Source organism: Salvelinus namaycush, chromosome 6 (assembly GCF_016432855.1).
Source record: "Salvelinus namaycush isolate Seneca chromosome 6, SaNama_1.0, whole genome shotgun sequence".
NCBI classification, from domain to species: Eukaryota; Metazoa; Chordata; class Actinopteri; order Salmoniformes; family Salmonidae; genus Salvelinus; species Salvelinus namaycush.
In genome coordinates this window covers 37,500,568-37,519,301 of record NC_052312.1, presented here as the reverse complement: position 1 = coordinate 37,519,301, position 18,734 = coordinate 37,500,568, and the positions used below count along the sequence as shown (strand labels likewise).

Here is an 18,734-nt window from a genome sequence, read left to right as displayed (position 1 = left end):
CTGTCTCGTCGTTGTCGGTGATCACGGTTGTGTCGTCAGCAAACTTGATGGTATTGGAGTCGTGCCTAGCCATGCAGTCGTGGGTGAACAGGGAGTACAGGAGGGGACTGAGCACGCACCCCTGGGGAGCTCCAGTGTTGAGGATCAGCGTGGCAGATGTGTTGCTACCTACCCTCACCACCTGGGGGCGGCCCGTCAGGAAGTCCAGGATCCAGTTGCAGAAGGAGGTGTTTAGTCCCAGGTTCCTTAGCTTGGTGATGAGCTTTGAGGGTACTATGGTGTTGAACGCTGAGCTGTAGTCAATTAACAGCATTCTCACATAGGTGTTCCTTTTGTCCAGGTGGGAAAGGGCATTGTGGAGTACAATAGAGATTGCATCATCTGTGGATCTGTTGGTGTGGTATGCAAATTCAAAGCACTTCTTGGCTACGGACGTGAGTGCTACGGGTCTGTAGTCATTTAGGCAGGTTGCCTTTGTGTTCTTGGGCACAGGGACAATGGTGGTCTGCTTGAAGCACTCGGTCAGGTAATGATGCTCTTTCTGCATTACTGAACAACTAGCAAGTGATCCTCGCGGTTTGTTTAATTAAGTAAATCAAGATGTAGTCATCCTTACCAGTTGCAATATTTTTTGCATTTCTATAAGATACACAGCTTTAACGTTCTTATGAATCTCTACATTTGAATAAAAAGTTAAGGCAGCTACTGGAATAGTTTATAATAGTGGATCAACACTTACCAGGCCTGCTTGTGATTAGAGAAACTCTGGGAATTTACCTCAGTGGAGGCTAGTTAAACCTCAATCGCAGTGCTGCTAAGTGACAGAACACTTAGTGTTTAAAGTTCCCTCCAGTGAAAATAAGATGCTAACACTACAACACTGGACTGTTGTAACTGATGCTCTTTACAAACACTGAAAAGTACTCCTAAATCAAACCTGCGCGTGTTTATTGGGTGTGTGTGTGTGTGTGTGTGTGTACACATGCGATTATCCATTCCCATCAGTGGAGCGTCAGCCGGCATGTGCCAGGAAGTGACTGTGGCTATGAGTGCACACTTCACAAAAGAGCACCGAGGGTGGGAGGTAGAGTCTGTCTCCTGTAGTCTGAGAGCAGAGCCAAGCACCCCAGTGAAACCTGACCCATAGAAAACACACTGGGTTCACACTGTAAACCACAATGTTAGCACAGCCAAATGCCTCCACATCATGGTCCTGCTAGCTAGCCGTCCATGTGCTGACTGCAGGAAATCAAATCAGCGGGCATCTGTCCTGGCCTTGTCAATCGTGGTTTAATGGAGAAGACAGTTGGAAGTGAAGAGGGAACCAACCAGTAGAATGTTTGATACACATGACAGAACCAACCTCGTCTGCTGGAAGAGACGCTTGGAAGTAGCCTCCATGCTGACTGTGTTCACAAGCTCAGGCTACAAGGAGCGACTGTCCCCCAGCAGTCGAGACTTTCTCCAACCGCAAGGCAATGAAGCAGTGCCCTTTGCGCCTCACACATTCTCTTCAATTTAGGGCACCCATATGGGGCTGATTACAGGGCACTATCTATAGATTAACTTAAATCAACCCACCACGAGCAGCAGGGATAAATATGGAAACATTATGAGCAGAAAGAATACAGTGTCCATACGCGCCAGCCTAATGCTAAAATAATACAGAGGCTTTCAAGAGCCCTGGCTAGCGGGCGGAGACGGGCAAAGCCGTTCTCAGAGCACAACCAAAAATGCACCAATGACGTCCTAACCGCCCCAAGAGAGCCCGGGCCATTGCCATGGCAACCAAGCCAAAAGAGGACGAGAGTTCAGTCTTGTCGGGCCTTTGTAAGAAACATAAATAAAGAGAGAAAATAGTTAATTTAAAGCACACTGGGGTTGCTCAGAGAGCCCCCAAGGCAGCGCACGGAGCAAACCTCGCAAGTACAAGATCAAAAGCTAATCTTGAGAACAGGGGGAGAGAAGGGTTCTTTCTCTTTTTGGACGTTCCAAGTTTTTGGTCACCCCACCGCTGTTCTCATGACCGGTTATGGTCAAAGGATAGAAACACCGTTCTCTGTTGCTAGACCTCTCAGCAAGGTACCAGTGCTCATCTCCAGAAACGCAGAGTATATTATTGGACAGGTTGAAAGCATAGGTCACCATTAACCATAATAGGTTAGCTTAAATGGATACAACAAATAGAATGGTGACAGCCTACATTAAGAGAACCCAAACTTCAGGGTGGCTATCCTTGTAGCCATTTGTGGAAAAACACACAAACCACCCCCCCTCAAAATACAACTTCTTGCTAATGGCGTGTGTCTTCCATATAGCCAGACTTGAGGCAGACGTTGCATTAGTCAGAAGACTTTGCTGTATGACCACAATCCATTTTAGATAGGCTTTTACTGTCAAGTCAAAGGGAACATCAAAAGACTTCCACCTGATTAAAATGTGATTAGCCATTATGCGCCAACCAAGAGTATTTACCCAAAAAGATCATGCCTGTACACAAAGTATCCTAGCCCGTGTATACAGGTTCTCCTATCTATTACAATGAAGTCACAATACAAAACCGTTTCATGCAACATAATGAACCTGTGACAGCTTCCAAACCCTATCTCCCACCCACAGTACAGTTCAGAAAAAGGACAGAGGGCTTTTTCCATACTTTAAAAGGCACTGTACTTCCTACTGCTACAGTTGGGGGTCATTGTGCAGAGCGCTCCATGCTAACTTTAGCAGCACTCCACATCAAGGAGAAGACACTTGAGGACCCCTCCCACCACTTCCTCTGGCAGGGCCCTCCGATGGGCAACTAAAAGAAATAGCCTGTTCCAAACCTACTCTGGAACAGTTGTAAGACAAATCCCAAATTAACACAACCAGTAGGCCTAGACTAGATAAAAAATAAAATAAAGTTAAAGCAACGAGTCTGATGCAACAGATCTGAACGTTTAGATTCAAAATGTTGATGAACTTATTTCTTTACATTATAGACGCAGCAATGTACACAATTCAGTAGGCTACGTGCGAATGTTCATTCCATATTGCAATTAGTTGGAAAACTTGTCAAAAGGGCACTGCGCATGCGAGCGGATTCATGTGACAGATGAAAATATCTGTAAAGATATTTAGAAAGAGGAGATCTAAATTGGTTACTTTGAAGCAAGTTGCCTCATATATATTAAAACATTCAGTTTTAAAACAATTTAGTATAGGTTTTCAAAATGCATATGGCCACCAGCTCACTGCAAAGTGGTGTGTGATGTTCTGATGAAGCGTTCAAAACAACTGGGAACTATGAAATCTGACTTCAGTGCGTTCAAGACAACTGGGGGGGGGGGGGGGGGGGGGGGATAGCTGCGACTGGGAGAAATATTTTTGATCAGATATCCAACTCGGAATCTCAGGCCTCTTTGTAGCGCTCCGACTCTCCCACCTGAAGATCACTGACATGATTTGACCTCATTTTTCCAGAGTTCCCAGTTGTCTTGAAAGCCCAAAAGATGCTGCTGGTCTGACAGATTTTCCACTCAAAGGCTTTGTATGCTGAACGCATGTGATAATTCCACTAAATAATGCTAAATTAACCTACAGACCGGTAAGCATGACCAGTCAAAATGTATTTACATAGACTGGTATTTCCATCAATGAATAGGCTAAAAGTGATTATTTTGCAGTGGGACTCCTTCGCACAGACAATTGGCCGGCAAAAATTGTATTTAACGTCGGCTTTTCAAGTTTATTTCAATAAAAATCGGACAATGGCCGGCTATTCCCAGCTAACGGAAACCCTGGTCTCAAACCCACCAAGCAGACGGGTCTCCAACAGGTCATTCCAACCACTAGTAGCCATGGCTAGGACCCTGGGTAATTCCCAACATGATTTGAACCAGTGTGGGTCAGTTGGTAGAGCATTGCACTTGCAACGATAAGGTTGTGGGTTCACCAGTACAAAAATGTATGCACTCACTACTTTAAGTCACTATGGATAAGAGCATCTGCTAAATGACTACAAAGCAAATGTAACATTACCAGGATCATATCTGGGCCCTAGCTGTAGGTTATATTGTGGGCTCCTGATCAGGAAACATCCAGGGCCCTAGGTAATGGTGTTCAAATATGGCACAGCCAGTGCTGGCTTTAGAAACTTTTGTTTTAGCACAGGAACCAGCTCTGAACAGATGACAATCATAAACAAAAACACTGTGTGCCATGAGTGGAGAACAGTGTGGTCACGGAGCAGCTGTTTAAACCAATAACAACTGAGAGATGCCTGAGTCACTCTCCAGTGGGATCAAAGCACCAGCACAGCCACCAAGAACTTGGAGCTCTTTGAAAACATGAATTCATAAAATCTAAATGACAGCATTATTGGTCACAATATCAACACCATAAAAAAGTATTAGTTGTATTTTTTCTGTAGCAACTATCACCATTCTATAATTTTGTCAACCGTCTGCTCATGTGTTTCAGATAAGCCTCACTGGCCTTTTGAGAAAACAAAACTGGTAATCTAATTTCAGAGCCGAGAGAGAGGAAGGCAGTGCAACATTTGAGTAGCTGTCAGAAAAAGCAAAACATCCAAGGGCCTGGCTTTAAAATATCACATGTACAAACTAAATATGCCTGCTGGCTTTTTGAGTCAGCAACTAAATGGATTAACAGGAGATAGAGCTCCACTGTGGAGCTCTTGTTTTCTTTTTGGAAAAGACCCATTTACTCCCTTATAAAGCAACAGTATGGAGACAAAGCAGCTTCTCCTGGAGACCAACACTGGCCCCTTTCTCTCCCTCACAACCTTGCTTCCTTTCTGCAGCCACCTAGCATAGCTGCAGCCAAGCCACAGTCTAGCATAGCAGTGGAGAACCTCCCAGATAAGTAATACTCCGGGGCTCAGGGCTTCAAGGAGTGACGCTCTGGCCACACCTACTGGGCTATGTCACCGGCTCAGAGGCACGCAGCCACTTCCACAAAAGGAATTCCTTCTTACCGCCTGTGTGTGTGTGTGTGTGTGTGTGTGTGTGTGTGTGTGTGTGTGAGGGAGAGAGAGAGAGAGATGAAGAGGGAGCAAGTGAGCGAATGTGTGTGGTTTAAAAGCACAAAGCTACTGCAGAGGCCAGGGGGGGAAAGCGCTGCGGGGCGGCCAGCTGGGTTCCTCCACTAGATGAGCCCTGTTGGGAGCCGTAACCCGTCTGCACAGAGAACTCTGCCTCCACTGCTGCTGAGGACGACCATATATGGCTCTGGGATTCCCATGGAAAAAGGCCAGGATTGAAGCAGAAGGGGAAAAAGTCCAGGGAGATTGTAACTATACATTCCGGTTTACGCTCTGCAGCCAAAACAATAGCCCTGCTTGAGAGCCAAGATTGTTTCCATGAGCTGTTAGTGTCAGTGGTCCAAGGAGAGGGGCATGAGGGGACAACGAGGTCAGACAGCCAAGGTAACACGAGTGTGTGTGTAGCACAATCTCCCTTAATACCGTGCATTATGTGGGTTAACCTACATCCATGAGCAGAAAATGCTGATGAAGCCTGTTGTTCATGTCATTCTCCAGGCAAGCACTGCCTGGACTCCAGAGGTTAAAGGGACAGCGTGTATGCTTGTGTCTGCCCCACTAGGCATTCAAACAATCCATAGCCATTACGGTTGAAAAATATGGATTACCTCCATAGCCGTTGGAGTAAAGGCTCCAGCCGTTGTCCCCTGCCCTGTGCCACCGTCAACACCTCCACACGTGATCTGAACTCAATGTCTCACATAGGACCGTGCACATTATATTGTCTTTCTTAGGCCTAGCTCACAAGACATGATCTCTTTCGTTCATGATATTACCAAAAGGCTACTCTTGGGAAGAAACAAGTCAAGACACAGATAAGCATCAGAGTGTGATTTCCTTCAAGAGCTAAGCCACACAGTACTCGATGAGGAAACAGTTTACACAATTAGGAGGGTTGTCTTGGCTCGCCAATGTAAGAGGGGCATATAGGGCAGACTGGGCTTTGTGTTCTGTGATGGTGGGGCGATTGCTGGGTAATAGGGGGGGGGGGGGTTAGATGAAGTAGGAGTTGGTAGATGAAGCCGTGCTCACTTGTGGAGCCTCAACGAGGAAATGAGAAAAATAAACAAATACTTCCTGTTCCTCTGCCTGAAAATCTCCCCAACACCCCCATCCCCCACTACATCCTATTCCCCTCATTTAGGAAGAGGATAAACATTCCTGTCAGTCCTCCTGCCCTCTCAAAACAGACAACGACAGCAGGGCACACCTTTAATTAGCCAATGAAAATCCACATGAGGAGTCCTGAGCAGAGACAAAAGCTCTGGTAGAGACTAGGGCGTTGGGATTTCCAAAGGCACACCTAATCTCCCTGAGCCTCAGAAAATGTCAACTACATTGGAAGGCTCACATGAATCTCCAGTGTGGTCCGAGGAGACTAAATTGGACCAAAATTACTGGTACCCCAAAAGCTTTATTTATTTTGTAAATGTATGCTAAACGGCTCATTGCTCGTGAAAGAAAGAGTTCACTTATTTGGGTTGAAAAGGTTGTACTTCTTGATTGACGTTGCTGTGCTTCCAACTGTAGCCTCTTTCCCCCAGACAGGAACATGTACAGGTAGGGCATTCTGCTTATTTTTGGTTCAGTTAATTATTCATTTGGCAGGCTAACAACATCTGGGATAGGAGCTCAATTAGACTTAACGACCAGACAATATTCACGATCTACAAAATGTCAATCAAGTCTACACTATTAGGAAACGAACAGTGAAAAATATGCAAACGACGATAGACGCAAAATGTCCAATCCTATTTTTATTTTTTTAAAGGCACAAGGGTGAAAATAAAAGTACATTTACCTTCTAGTATATTCCTGCTCTGAATAGTGTCCTACTCTGGTCTGTTCAGTGGTGTTAATGGCACCACTAAATTACTGTACCTGGAGATACTAAATAAATCAGTGGTATTGAATGATGTCCAATTCCTACAGCCATCAAAACTCACAAGCCAAACACACTGACACCCAGCTCGATTCACTGACACTGCTTCTACTCTGCAGTCAAATACACATGCACAACACACACACACCACAGACTATAATTAAAAAGCCCCTGTCTGCACAACAGCACGCAGTAGTTTCACTGGCACAGTCACAAGGCTGGTGGTGGCTCAGTACAAAACTAGATCCATCACAGGCTGAGGGGAAGAGGCAGACTGGTTAGCCTGTACAAAGGTTGCTAAAGACTTTGTTGTGTACTGGGTTGACTAAAGGCAAGGCAAGTAGCCCACTTCGTAACCACATAAGGGTGTGATGCCCGTCATGTCTAGTAGGCTGTAGGTCCTTCACTCATACTCTAGGGTGGTCTAGGCCTACATCTTATGGTCCTTCACCTAGGCTGTAATTAGGGCTTTACCTCAGGGATCACGTTCGAGTTCAGATGTTTGCATTTTCCAAATACAGACCATCAAAGAATCTGATTTGAAACAATTACACTTGCGTTTTATGTTGCTTACAATATAAAAAAAACATCATATTTCTAATGTTTATCATAGAAAGAACGTAGCCAGTTACATTTCCTAATGATTTTCTGGAATTTAATCTTGCATTTTTCCAGAGAAAAGTATCTACACAGAGTGCTGTCTGCTGATTGATGAGAACTCAGAAACAGGCATTTGAGTGGAGAAGTGCAACTGAAGCACTAAATTAGTCTGAATCCAGGCTGAAATTACAATAATAAGCATTTTAGATATGGGTTTACAAAATGCAGCAATGTATTTCATATACGTTCTTTTTTGCATGAAAAACGCAGAATTCTGTTTTAATGTGACACCTGTACCTGTCAGTACAGTTTCTGGTGCACCAATTTCACTGGCTGGAAAGATGAGGCCATTTTGAGATGAATTGAAAGAATGTAACTTCTCCCTCCCAGGACAACAACAAAATAGACTGGGCTTAATTGTCCTCCTCGCTGCATACAGCTTCCAGGTGTTTTCGGTTCAAAAACACCTTATAAGCCCACACTCAGTGAGGCATATGACTGCTGGAACGCAAAGAACCCTGGGATGGTTTAAAGACCAATCTAGAGCAGAGGAGACTGTCACAGGGTGAATAAAAACAGACACGCTGCTGAAGTCATCCCACTCTAATTTTGCAGCAGCTCAATACTATGCTAAAGCCCAAGTGTGGCCGGAGATGTGGGGCGGCGGGCGAGGAGAGAAAGAGAGCTCTTGGCAGCTTCTCATCCCAGTTTACCTTACACAGATGTTGTCAACAGGTCTATGTGCCGGGACTATTTCTCAGCGAGCCGAGGAGCCCTGGCGACATAGTGAGAGATCTATAGCTTCTCGCTCGGGTGAGAAATAGTTTGCATGTACAGGAAAGCACAGTGACATCAAATGTACTTGTGGGAGAAGGTGGTACACAGGTGTGGATGAATGGCAGCTTGTGGTTTCAAAAATGAAATTGATAGCCGAGTCACCAGCTTTATTGTCTCGTTTTGATCATGGCCGATATCCGCGGAGCACCTAGCCTATCGGTTGCTAGTGTGTGACAGGTCAAGTCCATCCACAGCCTGCTTGGCTGTCATGTCTGTCTGAGCACATACGTGGCAAAAGAAGGTCGAGTTTACACCCCTGCTGAGGAATTCTACCTACAACCCCAGGTGAACCAGTTTCAACCTGCGGTGACGCTTGTCTTAAATACTTCAGGCAGTTCCTACCACTCGAGCCCTTTCATAATTAAAGCGTCAAGAAATTGGGTATCAATAAGTCTCAAGAAAATGTGAGTGTTTATGCATTTATTTTTTTAAATATATATGTTTTATTTGAGGTAACATTGGAAAAAACTACCCAAGAAAATCTGGTGTTGAACAGGCATGGAAGGTGTGTGCGACACATTGCGTAAGGAAGCCATGCCGACGTGTCATGATCAGCAGACTACCTGACATGTTGTGAAGCAGTCGAGAGCAACGACACAAGGACTTCCTGCACTTGATTATAGGTTGTGGAAACACTTCAATGAAACCTTAGACGGGGCCCGCCTGACAGAGCAAGACCTACCAATTATAAACAGGTAGAATGTGCAAGTTCCGTGAGCTTTTCTAATATTACAGTTGTCACAGGCTAGAGGCCCGTGATGGTTACGCTGATGATTCAGAGGCAACGTTGAATCAACATTGGGTTGGGTGACCCGTAACGCTTGAATTATAATAATATGTTATTAATGCACTCGTGTCCATAAAAACTGACAAGCAATCGACTGCTACGGTTATGAAAACATCCAACTATATTAGCCATTAACCTTTCTACAAGACAGACTGAACGCATAGACAAAGAGTAACACGATTCAGATTGCCTTAATTCCATACTATAAATATCTGCGGAACATTTTAATGTATTCTCAATTGTCATGCTGCTATGTGCATTATTAAAACGCATGAATCGCTGCCTTTGGGCAGGTAAATTAGAAAAGCTAAATTTAAGCTACAACAAAAGGGGTGGTTCAAATATTTTTCTAATAGATTTCTATAATGCCTTTCTACGAGAGGTACTGCAAGAGCTTTACATAGTAACGGCTAAAGTCCCCTCAACCACCAATGAAATGTGGATCTTAAAAAGCCATCCAAAAACGACCAAATATTCCGTTTCAGACCATTCCGCAGAATGGTTTCAAAGGAAGTGGGGCATGTCACTATAAGAGTCCCCTCCACAAACCAAACAGTGCCATGTTCACACTGCACCTCCATACCCAGTCCACTGCCAAACAGGCCACCTCCAACTTTGATTAAGGGCTAGGAATAGACACCCTCAATGAGCAAACCGGCTCAGAGTGACATTGTTTGAGTGACATCTACAGGAAAAGGTATCAGGTAGAGAATGATGTCTAAAAGAAAAATACAAATGCAGTTTCTTTATCTTCTGGGCCTTGGTATGGGGAAAAGAACTGACATAGTATTCAGTCTTGTTTTGTGTTCCTTTGATTATCTTCCATGGTGAGCAATGACAAATGTCCCTAGTAATGAGAGGAACATGGTGCTCCCGTCATCAAAAGTCACACAGCTCGATTCAACCCAAATCAACTTAATCTAGCCCTAATTGGGCAGAGCTTTCAGGTCCTGACACACACCAACTCTCACTACGGATCAGGTGATCCGTGGTAACCCAAAACGCTCTCTGCTTCCCTCCAGGGTAAGTGAGTTTACAGCCTTAAGAACAAAAAAATTTTAATCAGAACGCCGCATGACTGGTGGAAGCAATGTTCCAGAACATAATAGTTCAGCAATAGGATCTGTGTGAAGACAACACTTTACAAGGCCAGACCTTCAAAATATCAGGTCAACAAGTACATTTTACAAATTGAATCAAGAGGTTTAATTCAAGCAACAACAAAAATCTCAACACCTCTACTGAAAGTCAGAATCTGTGCTTCCTACCATGAGACAGCCCCCCCAAGGCTATCATTGGCCAACTGGGAGCCTCTGTCACAGCTGAGAATCTCAGGGTTGGAGCAATTATGTAATATATTAATGTAACTGGTGCTGTTTTGGATGGAACTGCAGTGAGGGACCCATGCACTGCTGTCTGCATAGGTTCCATTTCAAGATTCATGCAGTCCATGTGATTCTAAACTGCTGCTGGCTACTCTGCTCAGTCAGTGGTTATGTAACTCTGTATGTACACAAATCGGCAGACAAGCCACTAGCAACTTGACATTCACACACTGATAGTGAGGGTGTGGAACGTAAACTGTTGCTAAGGTAAAAAAAAAAAAAAAAAAGTGAACAGTTGGCATTTTATCGAGCCTATCCCAATGATGTCGTAAAACCTTCACCATGACGTTAAAACCACAACTTACAAAAAGCTACTTTGACGAGCCAGTATATATATATAAGTACATTACCAATGATAGACAATATGAATGACTCAAGAGAAAGGCCAGATATGGGTGAATACGCCTGTTGTTTCACTGTGCAGGCCCTGCCTTGATACGGCACAGTAGGTGGCAGTCAGCTGGGTCCTGGCATTGCCTGGGGAGAGGCTGGCAGGCCAGAAAGAGGGTAAGACTGTGTGTGGGGGGTGGGGGGGTTAGGTGACAGCTGAGGAATGCTTGCTCTGCTCTCCCTTTGCCATGGTTTCCACCGACTGTCATGTGAGGAATGCACGGGCCAGGAGGACAGGGACGGAATGCTACCCATCCAGCACATATCTACAAACATCTCTCTCCAGTCCTGCTCCCTCATTCACAACTCCCTGTACCTCCTCTTCACCCCTCACCACACAACTGTGTGGAAAGCTTTACAATTCTGGTTTACAGTAGCACCATTATAGGTCTTTCCTTCCCACATTTCCTCAGTGGTCCTAGAGGGCTGCAGGGTGTGAAGGCTTGTGCCCCAGCAGTAAAGATGTCAGCATGCTTCAGTTCGGTTGGTGCCTCGTCAAACTCAGGTAGCTGAACGAGTGTGCTCGCATACTCCCTTAAAGAGTTTTTTTTTTTTATGCAATATTACCGTTTGTCCAGGAAGACGCCATAGTCAGTCAGAATTATTCTAAGAAAACTCAAGAAATCGGTCATAAAATTGCTGTTTTTGCCAAGGTGATCTTAGTCGCACAATTTTACTTCTAAGATGTTTGATTCAGTATTTCTCAAGGGGGAAAAAATGTGCATTAAAAAAACAAGTCGTCTCCCATTGAATGACAAAGAATTTATTGAAGAATCCCTACTGTTGACCAATCAGCGACGAAAAGGCGTAGACTTCGGCTTCAACTTGCATCCAGAAAAAAATAAAAGTGTGCCCAACCAGCCCAAAAAAACCTCACTGAAGTCCAAAACATCACAAAATGTTGGGATAATACATGCAAACTCTTCCGAACTGGAAGCACGCAGAAGCCTTAACACTCCCGATTCAGATTAATAACGTCTCAAATCAGTCAAATAGGCCTAGTTTTTTGTGAAAGGCTGGGACAAATGTCCTCCAGGTCCATAGTTAAGAACAGTGGTGGTCATTCACAACAAAGGTGAACATCAGAGGCCATTGTTCAGTGACTCGTAGGTGATCTCTGTTTCACATAGACAAACCCTTTCAAGCCAGACTGTCCACAACCTCCAATGCATGCCAGGCCTCCAGTACAAAGCTAAGCAGTCCAGAGTGTGGCAATGACTCATACCCAAACTTAGAATAATCTCCTCAAACCAAGCTATACTGAGAAGAACTGGTGCAGGTGGTATTTATAACATGGCACTCAGAAGTGGCAGGAGTGCAGTGCAGTCACTGCACCCAGGGAGGAGTGAGTGACCCTCCGTGTAAAAACAGAGCATTGTTACAACCAAAGCGAGAGGTCACTGCCTTGTCACCAGGAAGGGAAATGGTTCAGGGCATGTCATCAGCACACGACAACCCCCATAAACAATTGTCGCAGATAAAATAACAGATCTACAGCTGCAACTGAAAGGAGACTTGCCACTGTACCATGTCAATAAGCCTACACTGCCTGGCTGGTCAGTGGTCACTCAGGTACCTGCGTGGTAGCAGCATTAGAGTCATGTTAAAGCCACCGTAGTCTCACTACTAAGCCAATTATTACAGTAGTGGTGAATCGTGGCACCATGTTTGACTCAAATAAAAAGGCTAGTCAAACGCAGGCAGACAACAACTAATCCTTACTAGACTGTTTGGTTTAGTTCCATTCAAGACCAGGACTAGGGTGCATTACCACTACTGGCCTCCTGCTAATAGGAGGGGAGTCCATCCCACTTTGGGAGAGTCATTAACCATTCATTCTGACAACTTTGATTCTCTAAGCCAACTGGCCCTACTCCTTGAAGGCAGAGATTCCCAACATGGATAATGATTAGCAAAGCCATCAGGGACAATTAACGTGGCAACCCAGACTGAGCCACATTTGATGGGGGTTAGCAAAAAGGTCACTTAAAATAGTATCAAGATATTTTTAATAGCAAATATGTTTCTACTTTTTTTTCTGCGTTGTTGAGAAAGTTGTAGCCGGTGCATGTGTCCAATACAATTTGAATTGTCAGATATCCGGATACGTTTTTAACTTGAGCACTGCTGCACGAGGGAGCTGTGGAGGGGCCGGTGAGATTGGAATGAGCAGACTAAGGCAGATAGTGACGCTACTCGTCTACAGCCAAGACTACCTAGCTTGTAGAAGCCACAACGTTATTTATCATCCCATATAACAGTGCCAATCTTGACTGGAGTAGCCCAGAGAAGCTAAGCTAGCCAACTATAGCTAGCTAGGCTAATTGAGGCCACATTTTGTGCTCACTATCCATTGAGCCACGTTGATTGGCCAACGCTACCAGTCTTTTTTATGGGGAGAACGTCATAAAAACTACAATGAAAGGTTCGTTTTTATTAAATGTATAATTTGAAATGTCATGGTATATTCTTGCATGTAACATGGATATTTTAAATTTAGAAAATGCCTGGATGCTAAAATTAATACTCAAAAGAATTTGAATACTAACGTCCGTTCAGATATTCAAATAACCGTGCACATCCCTAAACAAAATCTCTGTTGGTTTGAGCAAACCAACATCAGCCAGACCTTCCTGAAATCCTAGGATTAGCAAGCTAAACGCCAATCCCTATATCACCTTCAACTCTTTTCCAAGACCCTGAAGCCAGGGATCACATGCTGGAACACAAACAAAGCTGCTCCAAGTCTCTCCAGACATGGTTAGGTCTCAAGCACTGCGTCGCAAATGCTTTCCTCACCTCTGCTTGTCCCTGGAGTGGACTCCGGTCCCCCAAAAAAGCTATATTTTCACCCAGTGAGCCTGCGCAGTGCAGGAGGCTGACTAATTCCAGTTGAAAGGAAGACAAACTCAGTAACCCTAAAGAAAGGCTGATTAAGAAACAGTCCCTGACTAGTAGTGCATATCTAATGTCAGATAAGACAAAGTAATTTGTGTGAATTCCTCACCCCCCCCCCCCCCAAAATCAACTAGAGATACAGCAGCATCTATTCTAGAGACAAGGCACCACTTCTACACCCTGAGATCGGCCTTCGGGGATATAGCCTTGCCCGGCAATAACAGTTTATGAAAGGTGCAGACATCACACTACTTAAGAGAAAGAGTGGGTGATGCATCACTTAGCAAACAGGACATCTGAGTGATGAGATCATTGTAGATGTAAGGTGCAAGACAGTTTGAACATGCAAGACTTCAATAAACAATGTTTCATTCTGACTTTACTAAAAATGCATTTGAGGAGACAGGCCCACACTTTCTCAATTTTGCATTTACACCTGTGTGAAAACCTTTGATGAACAGTTAACATGTTATTCTATGGCTACAATGACAAAACAATAGCATGACTTAAAATGTTTATGTGCAGTATCCGTTTGAAGAACAAAACTTTCAACTGAATTAGAGAAGTTGTGGCTTCCACGGGCACTCTGTTTTGGTTGTCAGTATTCAAGGTAACAGGCTGGTGCTCCACCTGCCATAACGTAAGCTAAAGTGTTGACTAATAACATTAACAGCCCAGAAACCTAGGATTGGCTTCTTTCACACAGCTGAAAGCGACAGGTATTGACATGTAAACCTCACACCTCCCAGAGAGAATGTGTCAGCTGTTATCCGATTGCAGAACAGTCTACTGTGCAGCAAAACACGTCAGTAATGCAACATTGCAATCCGAACACACCGGCAGGATATAGGCAAGCTAGCCTAATTTAGAGCCAATAGCCAATTCCAAAGTGTAACAACCTTTATAAAAATGAGCGTATGATTCTAATTCTGAGCATTTACTTAGTGTTATGCTAAGAATGTTAGTTAGTATACTTTTCAAATAGCCTAGCTATCATAACTACTTTGAAACACCACAAGCTTTGATGTTTGCCAATCCATGCAGATAGCTTATAATACAATTGCACAGATCTATGCATAGTTATATCCTGTGATTATATCAAAATAACTGGGCTGTGTCCACCTTACCAGAGCAGCAACAGAAAAAGGCCAAATGCATTGTGATACATGTAATGTGTGATGTGATATATATTACACTACAGATTACACTACAAAAAACTGATTTGAATTCAAGGAAGCCTCAAATTGCAATTACAAAATGTGGATATAAATTGTATCGTTATCTGCTACAATAGTATAATCGAAATTATAGGAGTGATGTTTGCTACAGAATGTCAAAAGACGTTGCTCCTGAGGCTAACGTTTGCTAGTAACACGTTAGTGTGCTGTTGTATGATCATTTAGCTAGCCTAAGATAGTTACATATGCTGTTAACCACAGATAATATTTCTTGAAAATATAAGTGTCATGACTGTAGCTAGTTTCAGTACAGTCGTCCTGCCCTTCAGCCTAGAGACTGAACATATTGTAAAATATTGTTGCATGTTATAGCTTCGACGTGATCCAAGCTGACATCTGATTCATTTAATTTGGAGTTTTACTGCCGTCCGACTGCAGTCAAGCTTATGCTTGGTAACGAACAGTGCCACTGGATAGCTAAACGTTCTTTCCACCATTTGCACAGGTTAGCTAACGTTAGCTAGCCACTTGTAGCAAACTAGCTTGCCATCAACAAACAAGTACATTTTCTGTACTTCCTATTAACTTCGATATAAAACACAATCGGCAGCAGTTAACTTCGCCAACGACTGTAATAATTGAGTATGTTAAACAACAAACCAACAATATTGAGTTAAACTATATTTCATAGCTTACACAGGTTAGCCAGAGCAGGACGACATATCAGTTCCAATAATGGTTTGCCTAGCTAGCTACAGTAACTGGCTGACGTTAACTAGCTATGCTAACTGCACCACCCAAGTGGCTGGTTAGATGTTAGCAAGCCAGTCAACGGCATTCTTCCTGACTATTGGATGTTTGAATCAGTTGCTGATAAACAAAGACCAAATAACTAACTATCCATATGTTCAACATTAACTAACCTACGAATACATTTAACATACCTAGCTAGCTCAAACAGGATAGCTACCAATCAGGTATTTTGAGTTTATCCACCCCTTCGCTTCTGATCCAATTCAATCAACAGCCCAACAAATGAAATGGCCCTGTCTCGTCTAAAAAAGACGGGCGTGCTAGGTAAACAGACTGAGCTTCAGCAGGAATTACTCCATTCTCCATTACTGTGGCAGGAGGTAACGTTAGCTACGATCTTTGGCAAGACATATGGTTGTCGTGCTATTGTATGAGCAGTGTCTAGGCTTATAGCTGTAAATGACAAACCTGGTGGAGGGCAGTCAGACCGTCTACATTGGCGTAGTTGATGTCAGCACCCCGGTCAATCATTCGGAGCACCTCCTCAGTATCGCCGCTTGAGCAGGCAGCCAAAAACACGGCGCCATCGTCGAACTTCACCTTCGTCTTCTTCTTTTTCAGAATAGGAGGCTCGATGTCTGTCTCCGACCCTAACCACCGTTTCAACTGTTCGTTCCTTTTTTGCTTGGCGTCCGCCATCTTCATCCCCTCCCGTCTCGGGCTTCTTATCTTTCTCCGAGAGAGGATATACTTTATAGTGCCACTATCCCACAGCGCACTGGGCGTGGGAAGGGGGGCCTGAGAGAGCGTCTGGATTGTTTTCCATAAGCTCGCGAGACAAAGCAACGTCACCTCAGGATCTGCAGTATAACGTCATCATCAGCAGATGAAAGGAAAAGGAGGAGGTTGTACATTCCTTGACAGAGTTAAGAGTGTTATCATTTATTATGATAAATAAGAACACTGAGACCAGCATAATGTCGATTATATTCAATGTCGATTTTATTCATTCGGTTTTTATGATGACTGGTCAAACTAAGTCAAAACATTTGAGAAAATATGTATTTTATTTCTTAGACCAGAGATAGGCAATTGATAAACATAGCTCTTTCATTCTTTTTTTTCAGCTGTTTATTAATAATATTCAAAGAACATCATCCCTATCCATATGAAATTACCAGAGGAAGACAATAAAAATTAAAGAACATTGGCAATAGAAATAGCAAGGGAGTTTATCTTTTACCAACAGTGGTAAAATGGTGTAAAAGTACACAATCCCCAAAAGCTTGAACTTGAAATCGATGTTGCAGAGCCAATATCAGCCGACAGGCAGGCCACATACTGTACAACACAGACCAGTTAAATGCATGTCTCATCGGAATGATTTTTGGAGCCTTTTATTCATCAAGGATGAGGTGCTATTACATTGTTTTTATATTTAGAGTTATTCGTGAGGCCCTAAAAAAACTCAAAATCATATCACCATTGATTAAAATGCCAGATCAAATGACATCCCAAATCATTTTCAACTGGGCCTTTAAATGAAATGTGACCGTGGTCACTTCATCAGACTTTCAATTTTCAATAGCTTGTTTACAAAACTACCACTAGTTGAACAAATATGTCTCTATTTTCTACTTAAATATCACTGTAGTAGCAGGATATTAGTATGTTTACTTTGTTTGTGCCCATCTGTGTCAGCTGTGCCACTCCTTCAGAGGAGCCATTATGGAAAGGGAGACTATTGTCCATGAAACATTAGCTGGCTGGTCCATGGAGATAATTACATTAGATATGAGAGAGACAAGTATAATTATTTTTCCATAGGTGCTTTGAAGCACTTTGGGTCAATAGGAAAACGTTTAGTGACCAGTGTGCAACAACAACTTATCTAGAGGAAACTATTGACTTCCTCCTTGGCCTCAAATTGGATTGGAAACCCAAGGGTGTAAGCCATGGTATGGACTGCTTTGTCTCTCAGTAGTGTTTGTGTGTGTGTTTTGTCGGGGAAAAATACCTTTACAAGAGAAATCCACTTAATTTTTTGTGTTGGATGGTTATATCAGGTATAAACCAGTGGAGGCTTCTGAGGGGTAAATGGAATGGCATTTGATGTATCTAATACCATTTCACTGATTGCACTCTAGCCATTACCACGAGCATGTCCTCCCCAATTAAGGTGTCACGAACCTCCTGTGGTATAAACAGATGGTGATTCTCACCATTGCCACAATATTGCTGAAGCAAAGTATGTTTAGGGCCCTCGAAGCACCTTGCATAGCAAATGTGGCTCTGATAAGACAAACATAACTGTCTCAAGTGGCTATGGATAAGCTTTGTGGCAGGACTCAAACACAAATATTCAATCTGCATTTTTTTGCCTGTTTTTTTGCCCCTCCAACATGTCACCCATAAGGACATACGTGGCTAATTACTGTAGACATAACAGGAGGCTGTTGAAGGGAAGACAGCTCATAACAATGGCTGGAATGGAGTGAATGGAATGGTATCAAACACATGTGTTTGATACCATTCCATTCATTCCTTTCCAGCCATTACTATGAGCCCATCCTCCCCAGTTAAGATGCCACCAGCCACCTGTGGTAGACATAGTCTGTGTATTTGTGTCCCATTTGTGTTCCTTTTCATAACAGACACAATGCACACCAAAGAGCAATATAAAGCACCTTTACCACAAACCAGTACCTGCAATGATTTGATGGGAGCACTTGAAGTGAAAGGAATGTCTAGTGGACTCAGCCTCTGGGGTGGTCCAGACTTAGCCCTGACTGAATGCAAGGTGGACCGGCGAAGAGTGGTTTTTATTTTGGCACCACCGAGCGTTATTATTGGCAGACGCCCATGTGTACGCCGCAGGGGTGTGGTTTTGCTTCCTTGTATGCTGGTTGTGGAGTTGTTTCTAGAGGCCAGCTCCTAGGCAGTCGTCATGGAGCATGCCACAACACTATTTAAATGG

At 43.5% G+C, this 18,734-nt stretch overlaps 1 protein-coding gene across 5 annotated transcripts in view; it reads right to left on the bottom strand.

Annotated features, from left to right (window-relative positions):
- LOC120049962 (protein phosphatase 1 regulatory subunit 12A-like) overlaps positions 1-16,566 on the bottom strand; it is a 67,008-nt gene extending 50,442 nt beyond the window's left edge. For all 5 annotated transcript variants that reach the window (XM_038996493.1, XM_038996495.1, XM_038996498.1 and 2 more), the window contains exon 1: positions 16,226-16,566. In XM_038996493.1, coding sequence (XP_038852421.1) covers positions 16,226-16,462 — 237 coding nt within the window. In that variant the 5' untranslated portion in view covers positions 16,463-16,566. The remainder of the gene's footprint in view (positions 1-16,225) is intronic.
- Between the last annotated feature and the right edge of the window lie 2,168 nt (positions 16,567-18,734).